This window comes from Protopterus annectens, chromosome 2.part1, assembly GCF_019279795.1.
Source record: "Protopterus annectens isolate FY-2018-M chromosome 2.part1, PAN1.0, whole genome shotgun sequence".
NCBI lineage: Eukaryota > Metazoa > Chordata > Ceratodontiformes > Protopteridae > Protopterus > Protopterus annectens.
The window spans coordinates 1,797,420,836-1,797,441,402 of record NC_056729.1 but is presented as its reverse complement, the minus strand read 5'-3'; the positions used below and the strand labels follow the sequence as shown (position 1 = coordinate 1,797,441,402).

General features: G+C 42.2%; 1 protein-coding gene across 11 annotated transcripts in view; it reads right to left on the bottom strand.

The window, feature by feature from the left end:
* The window catches only part of HSPG2 (heparan sulfate proteoglycan 2), a 2,126,006-nt gene that overhangs the window by 100,804 nt on the left and 2,004,635 nt on the right, over positions 1 to 20,567 (bottom strand). For 10 of the 11 annotated variants that reach the window (XM_044063227.1, XM_044063231.1, XM_044063228.1 and 7 more), the window contains one exon: positions 19,375 to 19,416. The exons of the other annotated variant lie outside the window; for it this stretch is intronic. In XM_044063227.1, coding sequence (XP_043919162.1) covers positions 19,375 to 19,416 — 42 coding nt within the window. The remainder of the gene's footprint in view (positions 1 to 19,374; positions 19,417 to 20,567) is intronic. 11 annotated transcript variants of the gene reach the window in all.

Below are 20,567 nucleotides of genomic sequence, written 5' to 3'. Positions count from 1 at the left end.
AGAGAATTGGTAATGCAAAAAACCTGCTTTGAAACGGAGGTATCTTCTGCATGATTCCCTTATTGGGGTATGCAGGTATGCCTCTTTTAAGTCTAGAGTTACTAACCAAGCATTCCTGCCCAGCATAGGCAGTAGCTATTGTAAAGTCAGCATTTTGAATTTTGGAATGTCCAGGAACGTGTTCAAAATCGATAAATCCAGTACTGGACGCCAAGAATTGTTTTTTCTGGGTACCAGGAAAAGTCTTGAATAAAAACCTTGTCCTTTTTCCTTTTCTAGTACTGGTTGAATAGCCCCCATATCCATGAGGGACATGACTTGTTTCTGGGCCTCTGCCCACTGGTTTTGTGGCAGATCTGACCATTTGTTTGGAATTGGCAAGGTATGGAAATGAAATCTGTACCCCTGGGATACTATGTTTAATACCCACTTGTCCTGGGTAATTAACTACCAATTTTGAGCATGAAGTGCTAGTTTTCCCCCCAAGGTGGCTGCCAAAAGATAAGTGCTTGGTGATGGTAGAGGAAAGTCAATGAGACTGCTTACTGTAGGGTTGTGCTTTGTTTCCTCCAGATTTGGAGGTGGAGGCACCCCATTGCTTTGACCTGTAAGATCCCTGTGATTGGTATCTGGAGCCTTTTGAGCACCTGGATTTGCCTTGAGTGGCTCTGTTGGACACAGGAAAGGACCAATTATTAGTAGGCCAGTGTCTACTGAACCTAGGTGGCTGCACTTGCAAGAAATCTTTTACAGTTTGCATAGATTTAGCTTTGTCTTCCATTTTCTTTTAAACCTCTTCTGCCTTATTACCAAACAGAGTATCATGCTGCAAAGGGGCATCCAACAATTTAGCTTTAACATGATCAGGCAGATTTTGCTCCTTGAGCCAGGCATGCCTTCTAATCACATATCCAGTAACAGTGGCCCTACAAGAGGCCTCCAAGGAATCAAAACCACATTGCAAAGTATGCTTTCCAACCTGTTCTGCTGAATGCAATAATTCCTGTAACTCTATTTTCCACACAATCAGAAATCAACATCATTTTCTGTTTCAGTAAGCCCATAACATGCTGTTGATATTTAAGCATATGAAACTGGCAGTTTAAGGCCCTAATTGCCAAGGTTGCAGACGTATAAACCTTCTTTCCCCATCTATCCAGCGCCCTGGAATCTCTGTCAGAGGGGGTAAGATTTTTGATTGTAGAGGCCTTTACACCCTTGGGACCTTGAGACATAGTCTCAGGATCAGCAGCAGGATATTTGAATAGAAATTTGTGGGAGTCAGGAACCCTGTAATACTGTCTGGCTTACTAGGAGCCGGAGGCAGGGAATCAGGAGCCATGCTTGATTCTGAAAACACATTATCAACAATGTCTAATACAGGAGGTATTGCCAAAGGCCTATGCTGAGGAAGAAGGAGGAAATCCATAAGCCTCTTTTTTGATTCAGAGAAGTCCTGACTCTCCCAATAAAAATGTTCCCTTAAAGTATGCAAAGTCTCTCCAAAAGAGTAATCCTCAGGAGGAGATGCAAATGGGATGGATTCCTCTGCATCAGAATCCTCATAGGTGGAATAGAAAATTCCTGATCAGAAGAAATGGAAACCTGATCTGAAGATTCATAATCAGTGCCTTGCCTAGGCCTTTTAGCAGGGGGGTTAGGAACCCCTGATCAAGGTAATTAAATCCTCAGCCATTTTGATCATCTGTTTTTTAGGCATAGGGGCCTGAGCACGTGGCTCATGCATCAGTTTTTTAGACATAGAAGATGTTTTTGACCTTGTTTTTGAGGCTGGCGTCGGTTTAATATAAAAATGCTGAGGCCTGAAAACACCCTCAGAAGCCGGTGCCTGCTCAGCAGCTCCGGATCCATCCAAGGGAGAGACATCCGCGGGTTCAATGCTCTGAGAATCTCACGGCATACTAGACTCCGAATGGGTCTCGGTAGAGGCCCACGACTCAAAAGTAACAGGTATCAGCCTCACTGAGTACCGGCGAACTGGCGACTGGCTTAGGAGAAGCTTTGTCGTCGGTTTTGGACCTCGGCGGTCTGTCTCTGTCTTTTTCTTTGCGTTTTTTCTGAACTCCAGTAGTCGGATTGCTAACTGACGACATTTTAGGATAATTAAATCTTGTACCAAAATATTTAGAAGCAAAAATATACCAACGCTTAATAGTGTGTTGGTTAAATCTAGCACAAAACCGACAGCAAGGCACGTTGTGATCTGGGCCTAGGCAAGGAATACAGTACAAATCCTTATGAGGTATTTGCTTCCCACAAGTAATGCAATTATTAACTTTTACTGACATCGGTAAGGAGCAAGAAAAAGTTTCTAGCGGGTACTTAGCTTTAGTTTGAAGACTTCGGTTCTGAAACTCGAATACGAAAATTTCAGGAGTCGGCCAACCAGCACTTGCGAACTGCTTCTGCTTCGGGCACCGTGTGGCAAGAAAGACTGAATAAAATGGCGTTGGCATGTTTTATACCCCTGACGACCTGACATCATGGAAGAAGAGACGGCAACCGACACAGGACCCAAGACTTTGTTATTCAGGCCGACTGAGGGCAACCTGCCAGCAGATTACCCAAATGTAATGACTGCAACAGTGAAACACGAAGAACATCTTGAGTTTCAGAATGGAATTTTTTAACTGTCCCTAGTTTACAATCAGCAAACTTTACTAGACACAGTCCCTTGATAGCATCTTTCTTGTTAGAAAAGCTTATACTAGACAGTAGGGAGTTCCAAGACAGAGTCCTACGGAATACTATTCATGATTTCTTTTATGTCTTAAATACCCCCACAACCTTAATGATACGGCTGCTGTCAAGCACCTGGTTACCTATCCAATGAGTTAAATATGGATTAATGCTAAACTTGGAAAGTTTCTCAATAATCCCAGCATGAGGGACGAGGAACAGTGTCAAAGATCACTGCAAGATCCAAGTATGCTGTTCATTATGTCGAGCAATGTCCAAGTATGCTGTTCAATATGTCGAGCAATGTCCAAGTATGCTGTTCATTATGTCGAACTACAGTAATACCTAAAAGTTGCAATCAGGCAAATATGACTCAGCTAAGTGACAATGCAAAGCAGGGATTAAGTGGATAACATTGAGTCGTGCAGTCTATCCCCATCACAAGTAAAACTGCTAAAACTAATGAGCGCTACATAAAGCAACTGAGAAACAAATTATGTCCCAACTCAGATCAAGCAAGGCCTTTAGAATATCAGCCAATCATTCTAATGTTCCAGGATATGGCTTACACATTTTTAACCTGAATCTTATAGGACACATTTTCATCCTTTGACATAACATATCCTGAAACTATAAAATAATCATAGCCACCTGTATGCTAAAATAGCTGAAGAATATTATGTTGGCCTCTTCTCAGTTTCCTTTTGTTACTAAACTCTTCATAGGTATGTACTATGCAATCAGTCTTCAGACCACTTTAGAGCAGCCAACATCAGAATTACCTCTTGCCTCAAGGAGGGACACACAAGAGGAGCCCAGGAAACATTAATGAATGCCCATCCAAAATTCTAGGTTAGTCTTGAATGGAGTACGGGTGCTGTTCTTCTTATAGGTTCATAGGTGAGTGCTAGACTAGTTGCCCTTACAGACCATTTTAAGTCTAGCCACTTTCACTTTTTGTGCTCAAAATAACCTATTCCATTTGATTACAGCTTGGCCTTACCCATCTCATGGTTGATAATTATATATAATATGCAGTAATAGTTTACTCCAGAAATGTGGAATGCTCTGGGGTAAGAATGTTTCATGCCAATGTGTCCTACTAATTTACTGACAAGAGATTAAATTCCTTCACGCATGTGCTTGAGGAACTGCTAGCTCTATAAAGGCATGGTAAGTTGAGGAGGGTAAAGGTTTTTATAGCACAAAAGGACAAAATGGATCATAGGAGATTACTAGGCTATTGACCTGGAGGTCATTTTAAGCCTAGCCATTTCAACCCAATGTAATACCGTAGAGGTACTAGTCAAAAACCAAGATAGCATTTAGTGATGACTGCCCATGTCAAGGAGAAATTACAGTGCCCCATCCACTCATCAAGGTTCCTCTTGAACAGTGTCAATGACATGCTTTGTTTCACATGAATTGGTAGCCTGTTCCAAAGACGTGACAGTCACTGGGAGGTAAATCTGTTCCTCCAGTATGTCCTATTTATGTTCTATTTAAGTCGCAGGCCATATTCAAGCCCTAGACCCATTTTATTTTATGGATATCCAGTAAGTTCATTAGATTTGGGTTTCGGGTTGTTCTGTAGGCCATGCATAAGTCTCCCCTAAAAAGTCTATATGATACAGAGTAACAGGGATTTTAGTCTGTGTAAGGCACATGCTGGAGGCCCTTGATCTTCTTTGTAAGAAACCTCTGAGGTCTCTGTAATTGCTCTAGATGCTTAGTACGGTACATACTGAATGCCACATTATACTCAATTATGGGCCGTATAAGTGCCGAGTATAGGGGGGTTATAACTTCTTTTGTTCTCGAGGTGATGCCTTTACTAATCAAGTGAGCTACATGGAAAGTTTTCTTTACAATGGTAGACAGTTAAGGTCTCGGTCAACCTGTGATCTCACGTCCCTTACCATTTCATGGGTACTTAGGGCACTGTTACTGACTTGATGGTGTGAATATTGAAGGGAATGATGATGCATTTCTTTGCATTCAGTTTGAGACCTACATCAGTTGTTGGTCTGTGTCAGAACATCCTGGAGTATACTGACATCATTTGGGGATTCAATGACTGCACCTAGTTTGGAATCGTCTGCAAACTTGGTCAGCCACAACCCTTTAGTTTTGACCTGAACTTCTGAGAAGTATATACCAAACAGTAGGGGGCCCAGCACTGACCCCTGTGGCACCCCGCTGGTAACAGATCTGCTGGTTGATGTGGAGTCACCCACTTTGATAGTGCGTGACTCCACATCAGCCAGCAGACCTGTTACCAGTGGTGTGCCACAGGGGTCAGAGCTGGGCCCCCTTCTATAGGAAGCGGAATACAGAGACAGGACAGACGATTAGTCTGGATAACCAGACCCATGGCTGGCTCAATTAGTGCCCAGTGCCAGTCCCAGATGTTGTGCCCTAAGTTCTTAAATCTGCAAATAAAGAGCAAAAAAATGTAGCAATCTATTTGCTATAGCTTAACACACTTGAAGCATACATTTGTTACATGGGAATATTGAACAGAAAAACTTTACTTAAAAAAGCACAATGGGGGAAGTAAATGTCTTAGCTAGAATGTGAAAAAAGTACAGTTTTGTACCTACCATAAATGTAGATGTTCAAGTGCTAATACAGCTGCAGTAATCACAGATGGGTTCTCTGCCGTCAGTCGGTCCCTCGGTCAGCCGAATTCCAAAGTCTTGGTCCGGCGTCGGTTGTCGTCGCTTTCTCTTCTGACATCAGTGAGGCCAGAGTATATAAGACACAGCCGACGCCATGTTCTTCAGTCTTTCTTGCCCCAGATGTCAGGTGCCCCCAGAAGGAAGGCAATACATAAACTATGCTTATATGTATATATACAAGTAATGCAATATAATCCAAAATAAGTGGATGCAAGCAAATAAACCAAAGAAGGATAGCCCAGTCAGGTTGTATGAAGGGGATGTTAGGCCCCGTGTCTTTACCAAGTGGGGAAGGAGGGAGGGAAACCTGTACTGCAGCTGTATTAGCACTCGAACATCTACATTTATGGTAGGTACAAAACTGTACTATGTTCATCATGCATACAGCTGCAGTAATCACGGATGGGTAGAGTCCCAAAGCTACGCACAGGGTGGTAGGTACTAGGAGGAACTGGGTTGAGCCAGAATGCCCTGCAAAACAGCAGTGGCAAAGCCTGCTCTTGTTCTGGAATATAAAGGCAGGTGGTAGTGTTTTGTGAAGGTATGTACAGAGCTCCAAGTGGCTGCCTCCAAAATATCTTTGGTAGGAACTCCTCTGAGGAAGGCTGTAGAGGTAGCTGTGGCCCTGGTGGAGTGTGATCTGATACCTGTAGGAACAGATTTCCCATGATAGGAATAACAAAACCGTATGCAGTGGCCTATCCACTTTGAAATAGTCTGCTTGGAAACTGGCTTCCCTTGAGCCCCTACAGCATAGGACACAAAGAGTTGTTCTGATTTCCTGAAGGACTTTGTTCTGTCCAAATAGTAACGTAGCTGCCTATGGATGTCTAAAGAATGTAGTAGCCTTTCCCCTTTGTTTTGAGGATTGGGGTAAAAGGTAGGAAGGTGTATGGCCTGATTTAAAGCTACCCTGGATACCACTTTAGGCATAAATGATGGGTTAGTACGAAGGGCAACCCTGTCCTGATGGAAAATGAGAAAGGGCTGCACCGCCATGAGGGCCTGTAGCTCCGAAACTCTACGAGCTGAAGTGATAGCCAGAAGGAAGGCAGTTTTCCAGGACAAATATTGCAAATCTGTAGAGGCAGCTAGTTCAAAAGGAGGCAATGTTAACTTTTCTAGTATGTAATTAAGATCCCAGGCTGGTATTGGTTGCCTCCTTGGTGGTCTTATATTCTTAGCCCCTCTGAGGAACTGTCGTAAGAGTGGGTGTGAAAATAAAGGAGGATCCATGTTGAATTCTGCAGAAATGGCTGAGGCATGGATTTTTATGGAAGAAAATGAAAGTCCACTGTTCAGCAGCTCAGCTAGATACTGTAATACCTGAGGCAAGTTCAGTTTTCTAGGGTCCTGGCCTTTTTTCTCATTCCAAGAACAAAACCGCTTCCATTTTGCGGAGTAAGCTTTTCTAGTAGATGGCCTTCTGGCCTCCAAAATGACATCCTGCACCTCCTTGGAGAGTAGGGTCTGTTGTGGTGTTAAGGGATTTTCCATGCAGCGAGATTGAGTGTTTTCAGCTGACTGTGAAGAGTTTTGTAGCTGTGCTGAGTCAGCAGAAGAGGCATTAGAGGCAGGGACCAGGGGGGAGTATGTGTTAGGCTCCTCAGCAGTGGGTACCAGTGTTGTCTTGGCCAATCTGGAGCAATCAGTATCATCTTCGGTCTGTCTGCTCTTGCTTTCAAAAGCACCTTGGGCAGAAGAGGCAGAGGTGGAAATGCGTAAACTGTCCATGCTATCCAACTGAATGAAAGGGCATCCACTCTCCAGGCCTTTGGATGAAAGGTCCTCGAACAAAACTTTTCCAATTGATGATTCCTGTGGGAGGCAAAAAGATCTATGTCTGGCCTCCCCCACACTTGGATTATTTCTGTAAACACCTGAGGATGTAACTTCCATTCATGTGGATCTGTCATATTTTTGCTTAAATTGTCTGCCAGCGTATTTTCCAATCCTGGCAGGTACTGTGCTTGAAGTTCGATTTGCCATTCCAGAGCCAAGTTCCAGAGAGTCATGGCTAGTCTGCACAAGGGGTATGAATGTGTTCCTCCTTGTTTGTTTGTGTACCACATTACTGTGGTGTTGTCTGTTCTTATTAGTAATTGTCCTGGATGCAGGAAGTCCTTGAAAGCTGTAATTGCATTTATTACTGCTAGCATTTCTTTTTGATTGATGTGAAGGTGCTTTTCCTTTTGGGACCATTTGCCCTGGATGCACCTGTCCATCATGTGCGCCCCCCAGGCGTAATCTGAGACGTCTGTTGTGATAACTTGCTTTGCTTGAGGCTTGCAGAATGGGAGGCCTGTGTTTGCTTGACATGCTTGGGCCCACCATAGAAATTCCTTTGCAAACATGGGATTATTGGTATTATTGTTTCCAAACTGTGACTGTGTTGAGACCATAGGTTTTTTAGGTACCATTGAAGTTTCCTCATATGCAGCTTTGCACATGGGATTAAAAGAATGCAAGATGCCATGAATCCCAGAGCCTGCAGGATTTTCCTTGCAGTAAGCCTGGTACTTTTTTCTAGTATTTTGAAGTACTGAGATAGTTGCCCCTGTTTTTCTGGCGTAAGGTAGGCCATCTGGGTGTTTGTGTCCAAGTTGGCACCCAGGAAAATTATTTTCTGAGATGGTGTTAGCCTTGATTTCTCTTTGTTGATTGTGTATCCCAGAGCATGTATTAACCGTGTCACATATGCCAGATGTTTCAGAAGTATGTTCTTGCTGTCCGCTTGGATCAGGCAGTCGTCCAAATAAGGGTAAATTTGTATCCCTTGAAGTCTGCAGTAGGCAATCACTGATGTCAGGCACTTTGTGAATACTCTGGGCGCAGTAGATAAGCCAAAGGGCAATGCAGAGAATTGATAGTGGGTTGAACCTGCAAGAAATCTGAGGTATCTTCTGCAGCTTTGTCTGATTGGGACATGCAGGTATGCCTCCTTGAGGTCCAATGTTACCAGCCAAAACCCCTTGCCCAGCATGGGAAGAAGTTGCTGTAATGTGAGCATCTTGAATTCTGGTACGAGTAGAAATGTGTTTAGGATGGATAAGTCCAAAATGGGTCTCCAGTCGGTTCCTTTCCTTGGTACCAGAAAAAGTCTTGAATAGAAACCTTGACCTTGTTCATGAGTAGGTACCTCTTGAATAGCTCTCATGCTTATGAGCTTTGAAATTTGTAGTTGTGCCTCTGCCCTTTGATTCAGTGGCAGGTTTGGCATGCCTCTCATTTTTGGAAGAGTGTGAAATTGAAATTTGTAGCCTCTGTTTATAATGTCCAGGATCCATTTGTCTGTTGTGACAATATGCCAATTGCCTGCAAATAATGCTAGCTTTCCTCCCAAGGGTGCTGCCAGCTGAGACATGCTTGGCATGGAAATAAGGGAGTCATTGGGTTTGCTTCCTGTATTGTTGTGCACTGTCCTCGTCACCTCTTGGTGCTGGAGTTTGCCATTGTCGGCCTCTATATGATCCTTGTGATTGCCCTCTGCCCCTTGTGCGCCTGTATCTACCTCTTTGGGGCTTGTCAGTGGCTGGAAAGGACCAGTTTTTTGAAGGCCAATTTCTGCTAAAACGTGGAGGTTGGACCTGTAAAAAGGCTTTGACAGTTTGCATAGATTTGGCTTTTTCCTCCATTTTCCGTAGTATCTCCTCAGCATTAGTACCAAACAGCACATCCTTTTGTAAAGGAGCATCTAAAAGTTTAGCTTTACCAAAAAGTGTTGGGCGAACTCCGCCCGACGCTTAATAGTGCATTTATTGAAGGTAGCGCAAATGCGACAGCCCGAGACGTCGTGGTCTGGGCCTAAACAAGGTATGCAGAGGGAATGGAAATCCTTATGCGGTATTTGCTTCCCACAAGAAATACAATTATTAACTTTTTCTGACATCGGTCTGAGGCAAGAAAAGGTTCCCCAACGGGGTACTTAGCTTTAATGAAGACTTTGGTTTCCAAAATTTTTGTAATTCAGGAGCTGGCCGACCGGCACTTGCGAACTGCTTCTGCTTCGGGCACCGCGCGGCAAAAAAGTCTGAAAAACATGGGGTCGGCTGTGTCTTATATACTCTGGCCTCACTGACATCAGAAGAGAAAGCGACGACAACCGACGCCGGACCAAGACTTTGGAATTCGGCCGACCGAGGGACCGCCTGACGGCAGAGAACCCATCTGTGATTACTGCAGCTGTATGCATGATGAACATCCTGTTAAAACGGGTACAGACCATCATTAGCAAAGTAGGACAATTTTTTAGCCATCTAGTCACTGGCCAACACATATTAGACCCCTTAAAATGACACCAGCTACTAAGCCAATTATCTTGTCATTGAATTTTGGAATTTTAGGTGATGACTGTAAAACTCCACTGCTAATCATGAGCGGACAGGTGATCCACTGTGGCGACCCCTAACCGGGAAAAGCCGAAAGAAGAAGAAGAAGAAGGTGATGACAATATACTCCTCAATGCTAATATCTGGTGTGCCTTGTATGCATGCATAGCATGGTTAATCACTTCCTTCTGCACTTCCCCTTGAGTGGAATGCCTGAGGTCATTCCCCTTCCATGTAAGGCAACACACGTTTGAAATTATATTTGTCAGGATGATAAGATTCCTCATAATGTCCCAGATCCTTTCTCTGGAAAGGTAAGGTAGCTGTCACCCCACTCTCATCAAACTGTGTAAGGATGGGGTCAGTATGTCTTACAATAGTCTCACTATTACCCAAACATTTCCTTGAGTGGTCTTAGCTACTGTAGGCCTTACGGGCATGCGGCATGCTTCCTTGTGACTCTCTGGAGAAAAAGGCTTGTCTCACTCAATTTTTATTGTCTATAGATGCAAGACATACCATACTTAAGAAAGAAACCATGTTCAGAAAAACAGAGGTTAAATTTAGCCCACATTTTAAATGGCTAGTATTCCAGGACATCATTTTGAAAGCAGAGATACAAGCTGCAGTAAGGTACAACATTTCCCTTTCTCTTAAAAGACTGAGTACATTAACCTACAGAAATCATTCCAAAGAAAGCTTCTTGGTCTCCCTACAACTAGCAGATGAACTTGATGCTGACAGCATAAGTTTACATTAAAGCAAGTCAGACCAGTTAGCTGAATATTCTGTTGGGACCACAGCAATGTTAGGGAGTTACCACTGTTAAACTTAGGCTTTTAAAAAAGTTGTGTAGAAAGAATTCTTAAATGAGCTAGCCAGTAAAGGTCTACATCTAGCTGATGAACACATATGAGAATGTTTGACAGGTCTAAGATCATTGTCAATTATTTTCCAAATGCGAGAGACAAGAGAGAGAGAGAGAGTGAGTGAATACAGAAGAAGAATTAGATGGGTCAGTGATGGAAAAACCTGCCCAATATAATCCTTACTATTATCTGGTCTATGTGGAATGGCACATCTGCCATACCAAGACCTGTTAACTGTTTGCCTTACAAGGGGTAGACAAAATGTATCCTTGATTTTTGTGGTATTGCAAGACGGTAACCATTTGAAATGTCAGGATCTGCTCCAGTGAGTCCTGAAATGTGGAGACTGAATGGCCAAAAGAACAGACTTATATACACTATGTCTGAGATGCTATTTCTCGGAATATTGCCCCACCTCCAAAAAAGAATTTTAAAGGAGAAAAGCAATTTTCATGATTTGCTCTTCTTGTGTATTTTTTTATTCAGCAGAGTGCCAACATTTCAATAAGGAGCCATTGTAAGACTGTTCTGGAAACAATGGACTCGTCTGATTCAGAGGTTCCTGCTCTAACCATGATTCGTGCAACAACCTTTGAGAGTGTCTAAAGGGATAACAAGAAGGGGGAAGGACTGCTACTCAAAGCTTAGTGACAGATGCCTTCTCTCAACCCCTCCCTTCACCTCCCAGTCATCTCATTAAGGTTTACATAAGTAAAATTATGAAGGAACTTAACACATCAGTGAAATGCAGAGAAACATGGCAGGACAGATAAGTGGCAGGAGCTCAGTGGACGTGGCCAGGAATTCTTCTGCTGCTGGAAGACAGAATGGCAGGGTGGAGATATGATAATTTACACAGGGAGACCAAAATGTGATGAGGGAGAAGAATAGGAGAGGGGTGCAGAGGTAGCAAGGCTTCACAATGGCTCAGGGGAACTATGGGAAGAAAAAGTGGTGTCTGTAAGAACCTAAGCATGCCTGAACATGAAATCATTACTCTGACAGGAATTTTAAGTAAAAGGGATACTGTACACAAATGGTAAGAGTGTATGGAGAAACAGATAGAGTAGTCAGGATTCGGGGGGCATCTTGTCACCGAGGTTTGAATAGCGGTCATTCCCCCTTGTTGTTAATCCTTCAGATACCGAGTCCACTCTCAAATGTTGTTGCATGCTCAACCCAAAACAGACCAAACTACTACTTTTCCCCCCAAATCCCTCTATCATGAAAAAACATTTTAAGTCCTATCTCTTTTGATAATACAACCACTGAAGTCACTTTTCATAGTAAATTATTAGGGGAGATAGTGGATGATAATCTTATATTCGTCCTGCATATACAAAATTGCATAAGAAAAACTCACCAAAAACTAGGGATGCTTCACAGAGCCAAAAACTTTCTCATTGACACAACTAAAACTACACTTGCCACTACTTATCTCCTCCTCACTCTTCTTTATGGCCCTCCCATCCTTACTAACCTCCAGGCTTCACAAAAATTAAAACTTGAACAATGCTATAACAAAGCTGCTAAATTTGCAGCACATACCCCTTTCAGAACCCAGTATTGTACTGCACTGAAAAGTCTAAATTGGTTAAAACTGCCACATCAACTAACACACACACTTCTTACCACCTATAACATTATCCGGGATCCATCTGTCTGTCCAGCATTAAAAACATTATAAACAGCTATGTTCCCAGTCAGTCACTGTGATCCAATGACCAAAAACTACTGTCTGTCTACAAACCTAGCAAATCTGCTGGGAATTGTCTGTATCCGTACAACGTTGACATGGCCTGGAACTCCTTACCTGTATCCATCAGGTCAATGACCTCCCATCTTTCAAAACTACTCTGAAAAACTTCCTAGCTAAAATTTGCCTCTTTTCTTGCTCAAAACCAGGTAAGCTATATTCCTAAATGTGAACAAGTACCTTTTCATTCCTTATACCTCCTTACTCTACATTATTCATTAACTTCCTTACTGCTATCTAATTGTCTTCCATGACTTTCTCTCTAAATATACCATAAGTCTGTTTTTCTCTCAACTCATATTGCAATTCCTATCGGTATTAGACTAACTTACCTTTAATTTGTCTATAAACCTTCTAAAATTTCTCTAAATATTAAATAGTTGCCATATACCTTGTATCGATTCTTAACCAATGCTTCTATATTATGTCTAATATGTTATAATTATTTAGACTGCTGATGTTTTTGTTTTATTTTTGAAGATTGAAAAATTATTGTTCTTAAGATGTTTGTAATAATTTTGAGCTTTTCTCCCTTGGCCTCCTCTGGAAATGGACTTCTACCTAGTTGGACCTACCCTGTAATCAAATGTCAATAAATAAATAACCCAGCCAAAACTAAAGTGGTAACAGCAATGGTAACATCCACTTCACTAATACATGTCTTGCTACCCAACCTGCTGTTTTGCCAAGTATCGATGCCTCATAGCATTTGAATGTCTAAGCATTGTGAATTATGAGATCTGATTGTATTCTATGTTCACATTTTCTGATACGTCTCTGCCAATCAGATGCAAGTCTGCACATTGTGTATACTGATATCTGCCCGTATTCTTTGTCTATATTTTTCTAAACATGTCTGCCTGAGTTTATCACTCAGTGATGTATGTACTGTCTCTTTTTTGGTATGTGGAGCTTTTCTCCCTGGGCCTCTGCTGAAAATGGACATATATCCAGTCGGACTAACCCGGTCAACAAATGCAAAATAAATAAAATAAAAATAAATAAATAAAATAAAAACAGCTCTTTACAAACTAAGAGATGAAGCATAGTTTACATGGAAATATCTTCTTTCAATGGAAAATAGAGAATGGATTTATTCTTCTCAGAAATGCAGCAAAACAGGTGATAAAGTGCTGTAAAGCAAAGTTCATAAGATTCTCTAACAAAGAAAGATATTCTAGGCCTTAGCCAATCAAATTACAGGACACTTCCCACAAAAAAGCTGAATATACTTGGTGGCTTTGCAGTTGCCCTCCCCTACTATAAATTTGATCTGGGACACTCCTCTCAGTCTAGTGTCATTACCTCATTCTACCTAAACCAGGGAGAACATTTCAGAAGGCCAACCCAGTTAGCTTCTGCTCCTCCTTTCCCCTTTCTGCTTTACAAAACGAATAAATAAATATTTTCTAAGCTTGTATCCTGCCTTTCCTGTAAGTCGTCTAGTCCAGACATAGATTTGCTGTATCCAGGACTGTTTGTAAGTTTCTGAGCCCCCAAGCCTTTCTGTGTTGGAGGGAAGTCTTCTAGTTTAATTTTGTTTCTTAAAACTAGCCAGTTTTTTAGTTTCAGTACTCAAATCTGTTTCTTTGAGCTCAGCACTTGTTCAGAACACATTGTAAGCACTAAATAAGCTACAAACTACTACAGCTTCCAACTTTCCTCACTTGTCTAGAGGAAAACGTTTTTTAGTACTTAATAAATAAGCATCTATCCAGGCATGTCTAAGTATCAGCTCCCGGTGTTTTCTCCTGTCTATCTGATGAATCTGGGCATCTTGGGGCAAAGCAGCAATTGCCTCATGTACACAGACAACCCTCTCCTCCAACCACCCAACACTACAACCTGTGAGAGATGCACTTATATAGCCAAACTGGAAACAAAGCTCTCTTCACCCAAGACAGGAATAGACAGTCAAAAGGAGAAGGTAAACACTTGCACCACACCGCACTCATCACATAGTCCCTCAAAACCCACACCAACAAAACACACACACAGAAACACAAAACACACACCTACATTTGCGGAGGCTCTCAATAAAAATCTGCCCAAGCAACAGGGACCTCCAAAGCAGAAATGCAAGCAACCTCCACCCCCCCAACACAACCCAAATGACACACAGCCCACAAACTCAGTGTGCCACTCAACCACAGCCCATAAGGCATAACAACGTACCCAACACTCTAGTCATAGGTGAGTCTATAGTCAGGCACATTGATGTTCCACTCACCAGGCTAAACAAGGAGAAAGTTACTGTCAGCTGCCTGTCGGGTGCCAGGATCCGCCACATAATGCACGCACTCAGGTCACTCCACAACAAGTACAAATATGACTATGTCATTGTCCATGTTGGTGTGAATGACCTGAGACGTACCTCCCTGCACTACATGAAAAGAGACATGGAGCTGTCCAATCTTGTAGCCCAGGCAGGTATGACCCTAGCCCTGAGTAGCATCCTGCCATCACCCAAAAGGATACCACAGTATAAGGACAAAATGATTGACTTCAACAATTGGCTCAGCTTCTGGAGTCATTCTAAGGGGATCCAGTATTTGTCTGCCTGGGATGACATGATCGACAGACCACGATGCTTTGCCAGAGATGGCCTGCACCTGTCGCCCTTGGGATTCCGGATACTGGCTAAAGCTCTTGCCACCCCTACAGTGCCTTTTTAGGCAAGGTTCAAATGACAAATTCACCACCATAACAGGTACAAGCAAGCAAAATCTGAGGGTAATGCTACTCAGTGCTAGAAGTCTAAACTTCAAAATGCACTCACTCGAGGCATTCCTAAAAATGGAGAACATCGACATCTGTATAGTGACAGAGACCTGGTTCAAGGCTCCAGAGAGCACCACATCTTTCAGCCACCTAACCTGGCCCGAAACACTAAAGGTGGAGAAGTGTCCATATTCATTAAAGATATTCACACCTCCAGGCTAGTTGCTCAGCATAATGCATCTGAGATTATCCAAGTGGAACTAACTCTGGACAAGACCGCAATCCAAATTACAGCTTGCTACAGATCCTCCACCATACCCCAGGATTCCCACTCCTCATTTCTTGATACACTGGAAAATATTAGGGTACAACCTAACACCCTAATAATGGGCGATTTCAACTACCCCACCATTAATTGGGAAAACTACTCATGTACCAACTCTTGTGCTTAACATTTTCTGGAATTCATAAATTCCAACGCCTTGGATCAACTTATCCACACCCCACCAGACGCAACAATATCCTAGACCTGGTCATTACCAACATAGGCAACTGGTGTTCCACACCAGAGGTCAATTCCTCGTTGGTCAGATCCAACCACAAGCTAATCACCCTAGACATCCACATCCCACCCCCCATTAGGGAAACCACCGTAAAAAATTTCTCCAAAGCCAACTTCATGCTTCTTAAGACAGAAGTGGCAAACTTCACGATACCCATGCTGACGGACAATAGAGGTACGACTGCTGAATCCTATACAAATGCACTTTATAAGTACTTACATGAGTGCATAGATTGTGCAATCCCTAAGAGAACCAAGATGCTATCCTCCAAAAAAAGAAAGACAATCTAGTGATCCCTTGCCATAAACAAACTCCACAACAGAGGAAAGAAACTGTTGCAAAAAAGAGTAAAATTCCATGATTGGAGGAACTCCCTGGTCAGCCTCAGTAAGAAACTGAAATCCCTCATAAAATCCTCCAAAGCTAGTTATGAAAAAAAAGCCACTGATTCTAAAGACAACCACAAAGCATTCTATAGCTATGTCAAGAATCTCAAGGGCAACACTCAGATATGCTCTGAGTTACAGCACAATGGCACTACATATGCAGAACCAACTGATATTGCCAACATCCTGGCATACAGGTTCAGTGCTAAATTTACCCCCCTCTCACCCCCTAAACGGCCCATCTCTATACTGGAAGAATGCAAAGTTCCTGTAATCATGGCTGCACAGGTAAAAAACACATTCTCCAAAGCCAAGAACACAGCATCCGTGGGACCTGACAACATGCCAGGCTATGTTCTACACGAACTACAGAATGAACTGGCACTCCACCTAATTACCATGTTCAATCATAGCCTCACCTCAGGCTTTGTGCCCACTGAATGGCACACAGCAATGGTTATCCCACTCCACAAAGGGAGAGCCACCATGGACCCCGGGAACTACTGCCCCATTAGCCTGATGAGCCTGGTCTGCAAGGCTATGGAATGTATCATCATGGAACTTATAAACAATGACATTGGTAATCTCCAAACTCTGGACCCTACCCAGTTCGGGTTTGTAAAAGGCAGATCATGACTCCTAAATCTGATAGACTTCTTTGAAGTGGTCACCAAAGCTGTAGATGAGGGTAAGATGGTTCACACAGCCTATCTAGATCTCACCAAGGCTTTCGTCACCATCCCCCACTCTGGAATTATAGATAAACTCACTAAACTAGGTATAAATGCCTATGTCACAAGATGGGTTGCCAACTGGCTCACTGACAGAAACCACACTGTGAAAGTAGCGGACTCTAAATCCAACTTCAGACCAGTGACAAGTGGAGTATCACAGGCTTCAGTCCTGGATTCTCTCCTGTTTGGTATCTACTTCTCTGAAGTACAGGCTAACATAGAAGGTCTTTGGCTAACAAAGTTCACAGATGACTACAAACCAGGAGCCATAATCAAAACTCCTAACGATGTGGACATCCTACAAAAGGGCCTCACTGAGACAGATGCCTGGTGTCAAAGCCATGGCCTCAAGCTCAATGCTAAAAAGTGCATCGTCATCACTTTTGGTAAAAACTTTGTACCCATGAACTACCACATAGGCGGTAGTCTGCTTAACACCGAAAGTGTGATAAGAGACCTTGGGACACAGGTGGACAGTAGTCACTCCTTTGATAATCACATTGCCACAGTAGTCAGGAAATCCTTCTACACCTCATCACAAAAGGTTTCTTATCCAGGAAAAAAGAGGTCATTGTTCCCTCTACTCATCACTCATTAGACCCATTATAGAGTACAATGCCCCTTTTGGTATGTACCTCACTAGATATCTACAACAACTGGAAAGGCCGCAGAAATACCTCACAAAGAGGATTACTGGCCTCAAACAGGTGCCCTACGCAGACCGTCTCAGAAAAACTCCAGCTTTACTCTGTCTACTCAGAGACGATCTCTGCCTAACATACAAAGCTATGTCAAACTGTCCAAGCTGTTGGACATGCTCCATATAAAGAAATCCCTCTGAGCTACACGCTCTAGGGACCTAAACCTTGTCACCACAATAAACAGAACATGCTGATAGGATAGATTCCTGTCCCAGAGACTTCCCATACTCTGGAACAAACTAGGTACCTATATCAAACAAAGCTCCTCATTAGCACTCTTCAAGAAAAATCTTAATGACTGGATTGGAGATAGGAAATTCACCCCGGGGATCACTTCTGTGGCTCTGCTCGACAGCGGCATAGGAAAATAATATTCTTGGGTGGCGAAAGCCAGGGTACCGTTTGGCTAGGCTTATATAGGCCCTAGGGCCAATAGCCTAGTACCTACCTATGAATGCAGAAGCAATGGTCACCAGTTCAGCAAACCTAACAATTCTAACCCTTCTTCATGAATTCTTGTCAGTTCCCTATCTACAAACAGCTAACCTCTAACGCTTCACACATACATGCCCAAAACTACAGTCAGAACAGTAGGTATTACGTTCCTACACAGCCATTTGACACTTACCCCAATACTTCATATCTGTATCTACTAAAGACATAAAAAAATATGAACAGAATGTCTACTGTGCCCATGTAAGTACAAATGGAGGTCACCTGTGCTTCACACTCTTGTGCAAAGACCATACCCAACAGCAAGGAAGTTTTCACAGTGTTCTGGGCAAATTACACCTAGCAGTCAGTACGAATATCACACCAGGCTTTCCATAAATATAGGCCAAGCCTAAAACGATTAACATAGTCAACAAAAGTAAATAAAATAAATAAGCATATAAATCAGTGTGAGTATAAAATGACTGATTTCATGCAGAATGCCAAAAATACAAAAAGATCTGTTTAATTTAAGTTGCCTTTTTAACTGTGCATGTGGGTTAGTGGCTCCCCATATAGCCATATAGGCTTGGCCTATATTTAGGGGAAGCCTGGTGTGATATTCATACTGACTGCCAGAACACTGTGAAAACTTCCTTGCTGTTTTTGGTATTTATGTGCTGTATGACCTTTTACATCTACCTGTACTACCACCAGGCCAGGTACATGGGATTAACATCCTCGGATGGCACAGTGGTGCAGTGGTAGCGTTGTTAACTCAAAGCAAGAGGTTCTCTGATTTGATTCTCGGCTGGTGTGGCTTCTGTGTGGAGTCTCATTGTTCTCCCTGTGTTTGTGTGGGTTTCCTCTAGGTACTCCCATTTCCTCCCATGTTACAAAGATATGCATGTAGAGTGTTTTTACCCGGGCCTGTGCTGAAAATTAACTTTGTTCCAAGTCAGACTTTCCCAGTTAACAAATGTTAAATAAATAATAAATACATTTTCCACTGTGGACTTTTCAGATAAAAACTACGGATATGCGATCGCTTGCTGGCATGTAGACAGACACACAGATACACACACACACACACACACACACACACACACACACACACACACACACACACACACACACACACACAGACTCACGCATTAATGGCAACCATTTTATGATACTTACTGTGCGATAATTAAACAACACAAAACAATGTAGTCATTTTCTGACTAATAAACAGAGGTACTTAATTTTAAACAAATCACTGTCTTACAGGAAACCTAAACATATCCCTAATTAGATAATAAAATTAGTAATATAAGATCCTTTGAACATATGCATAACTTTAATAATCAACATTTTGCATAATTATGCTGTCACTGCATACAATTACCCAGTATTCTCAACCTAAGACATTATTACAGTTGCTGAGTCATAAGTTTTTTTAGAAAAGCAATGAAACTCTAAGGAAAATACTATGTTCATTTCCTTGTTAAGATGCAATACCTCATTAGTATCATGCAGATGAAGGGCTGCTTCACTGGTTTCCTGAGGAAGACAAAAATGCAATATGAGTGCAGTTAGTGGTTTGCAGTACAAAAGCAGCATGCAGTGATGACACAATGGTAATCTGCCAGTACTGGTGCACTATAATTACATCATATCAGGCCTGATGCAATCATGGTATTAACTCTTTATTATTTATTTCTAAGATTATTACTACCATTTACTTAGTATGGACAAAAGGCAGTAATTTTATCTCAAAGAGTACTCTAATGAAGAACTGACTTGATTCCAATGAGTGTTTACTTCTTTATTATGACAAAGCTATGCTGGGTGGTATACAGATGACAAATCTTCACCTAGAATACCTTAAAGGACATCTATTCAAAAGGATGTCTGCAGTTAAATGAACCAGCACAGAATGTGATTTAATACCAGGGTATTGGAGTGAATAATGTATGTGCCATTACAGCCATGAATCATCAGTTCTTTTACTGGTTTGTTTTTATTAGTGAAAGTATAGCCTTTGTTTTCAACCTACAGAATAATAACAAGTCAGATTTAAGTTTCCAGTTTGTAAATTAAATGACTGAATTTTCACTTAAACAGTGACAGAGGAGTTCAGAAAAGAGCAATCTCTATGTCACCGGTTATATACTGGCAGTTGTTGTTGTTAAAAACACCTTCATACTGAGGTCTTAAAACCCTCCCAGCCCTGGACCTCTATATATCATGGTACTATTTAAGCATCTGACCTCTTCCTGACTCTTCCTCTCTCTTATTAAGGTGCAGTTAAACGGGGAGTTTAAATACAGAAAAGGTCCCAGTGACATGAAGCTGAATGAACACCACAACGATGTCACAAAAATGAAGGGACTGTGCCCAGGCAACACAATTCTCGTGACAAGATAACACATATAATTTATGTGTAACCTGCTAACCTCTGAAGGGGCCAAGCTCTTGGATTCCTGAAATGGGAGAGTGTTCTACAGAGCAAATGATAATGTCTGAGAAGGTCGGCGTCTCCCAGCATTTCATAGGAACTTCAGCGCAGCAGTTCCAGAGAGGAATCAATGCTCATAGAGCAACAGGGAGATTTTGTTTCCTATTGCCATGGAGGAACCTGCACCTCATCATTAAAAAATAGTCACACCGTTGTTTCATAGAAGAACAAAACTTGGCCTTTGCAACTAGGC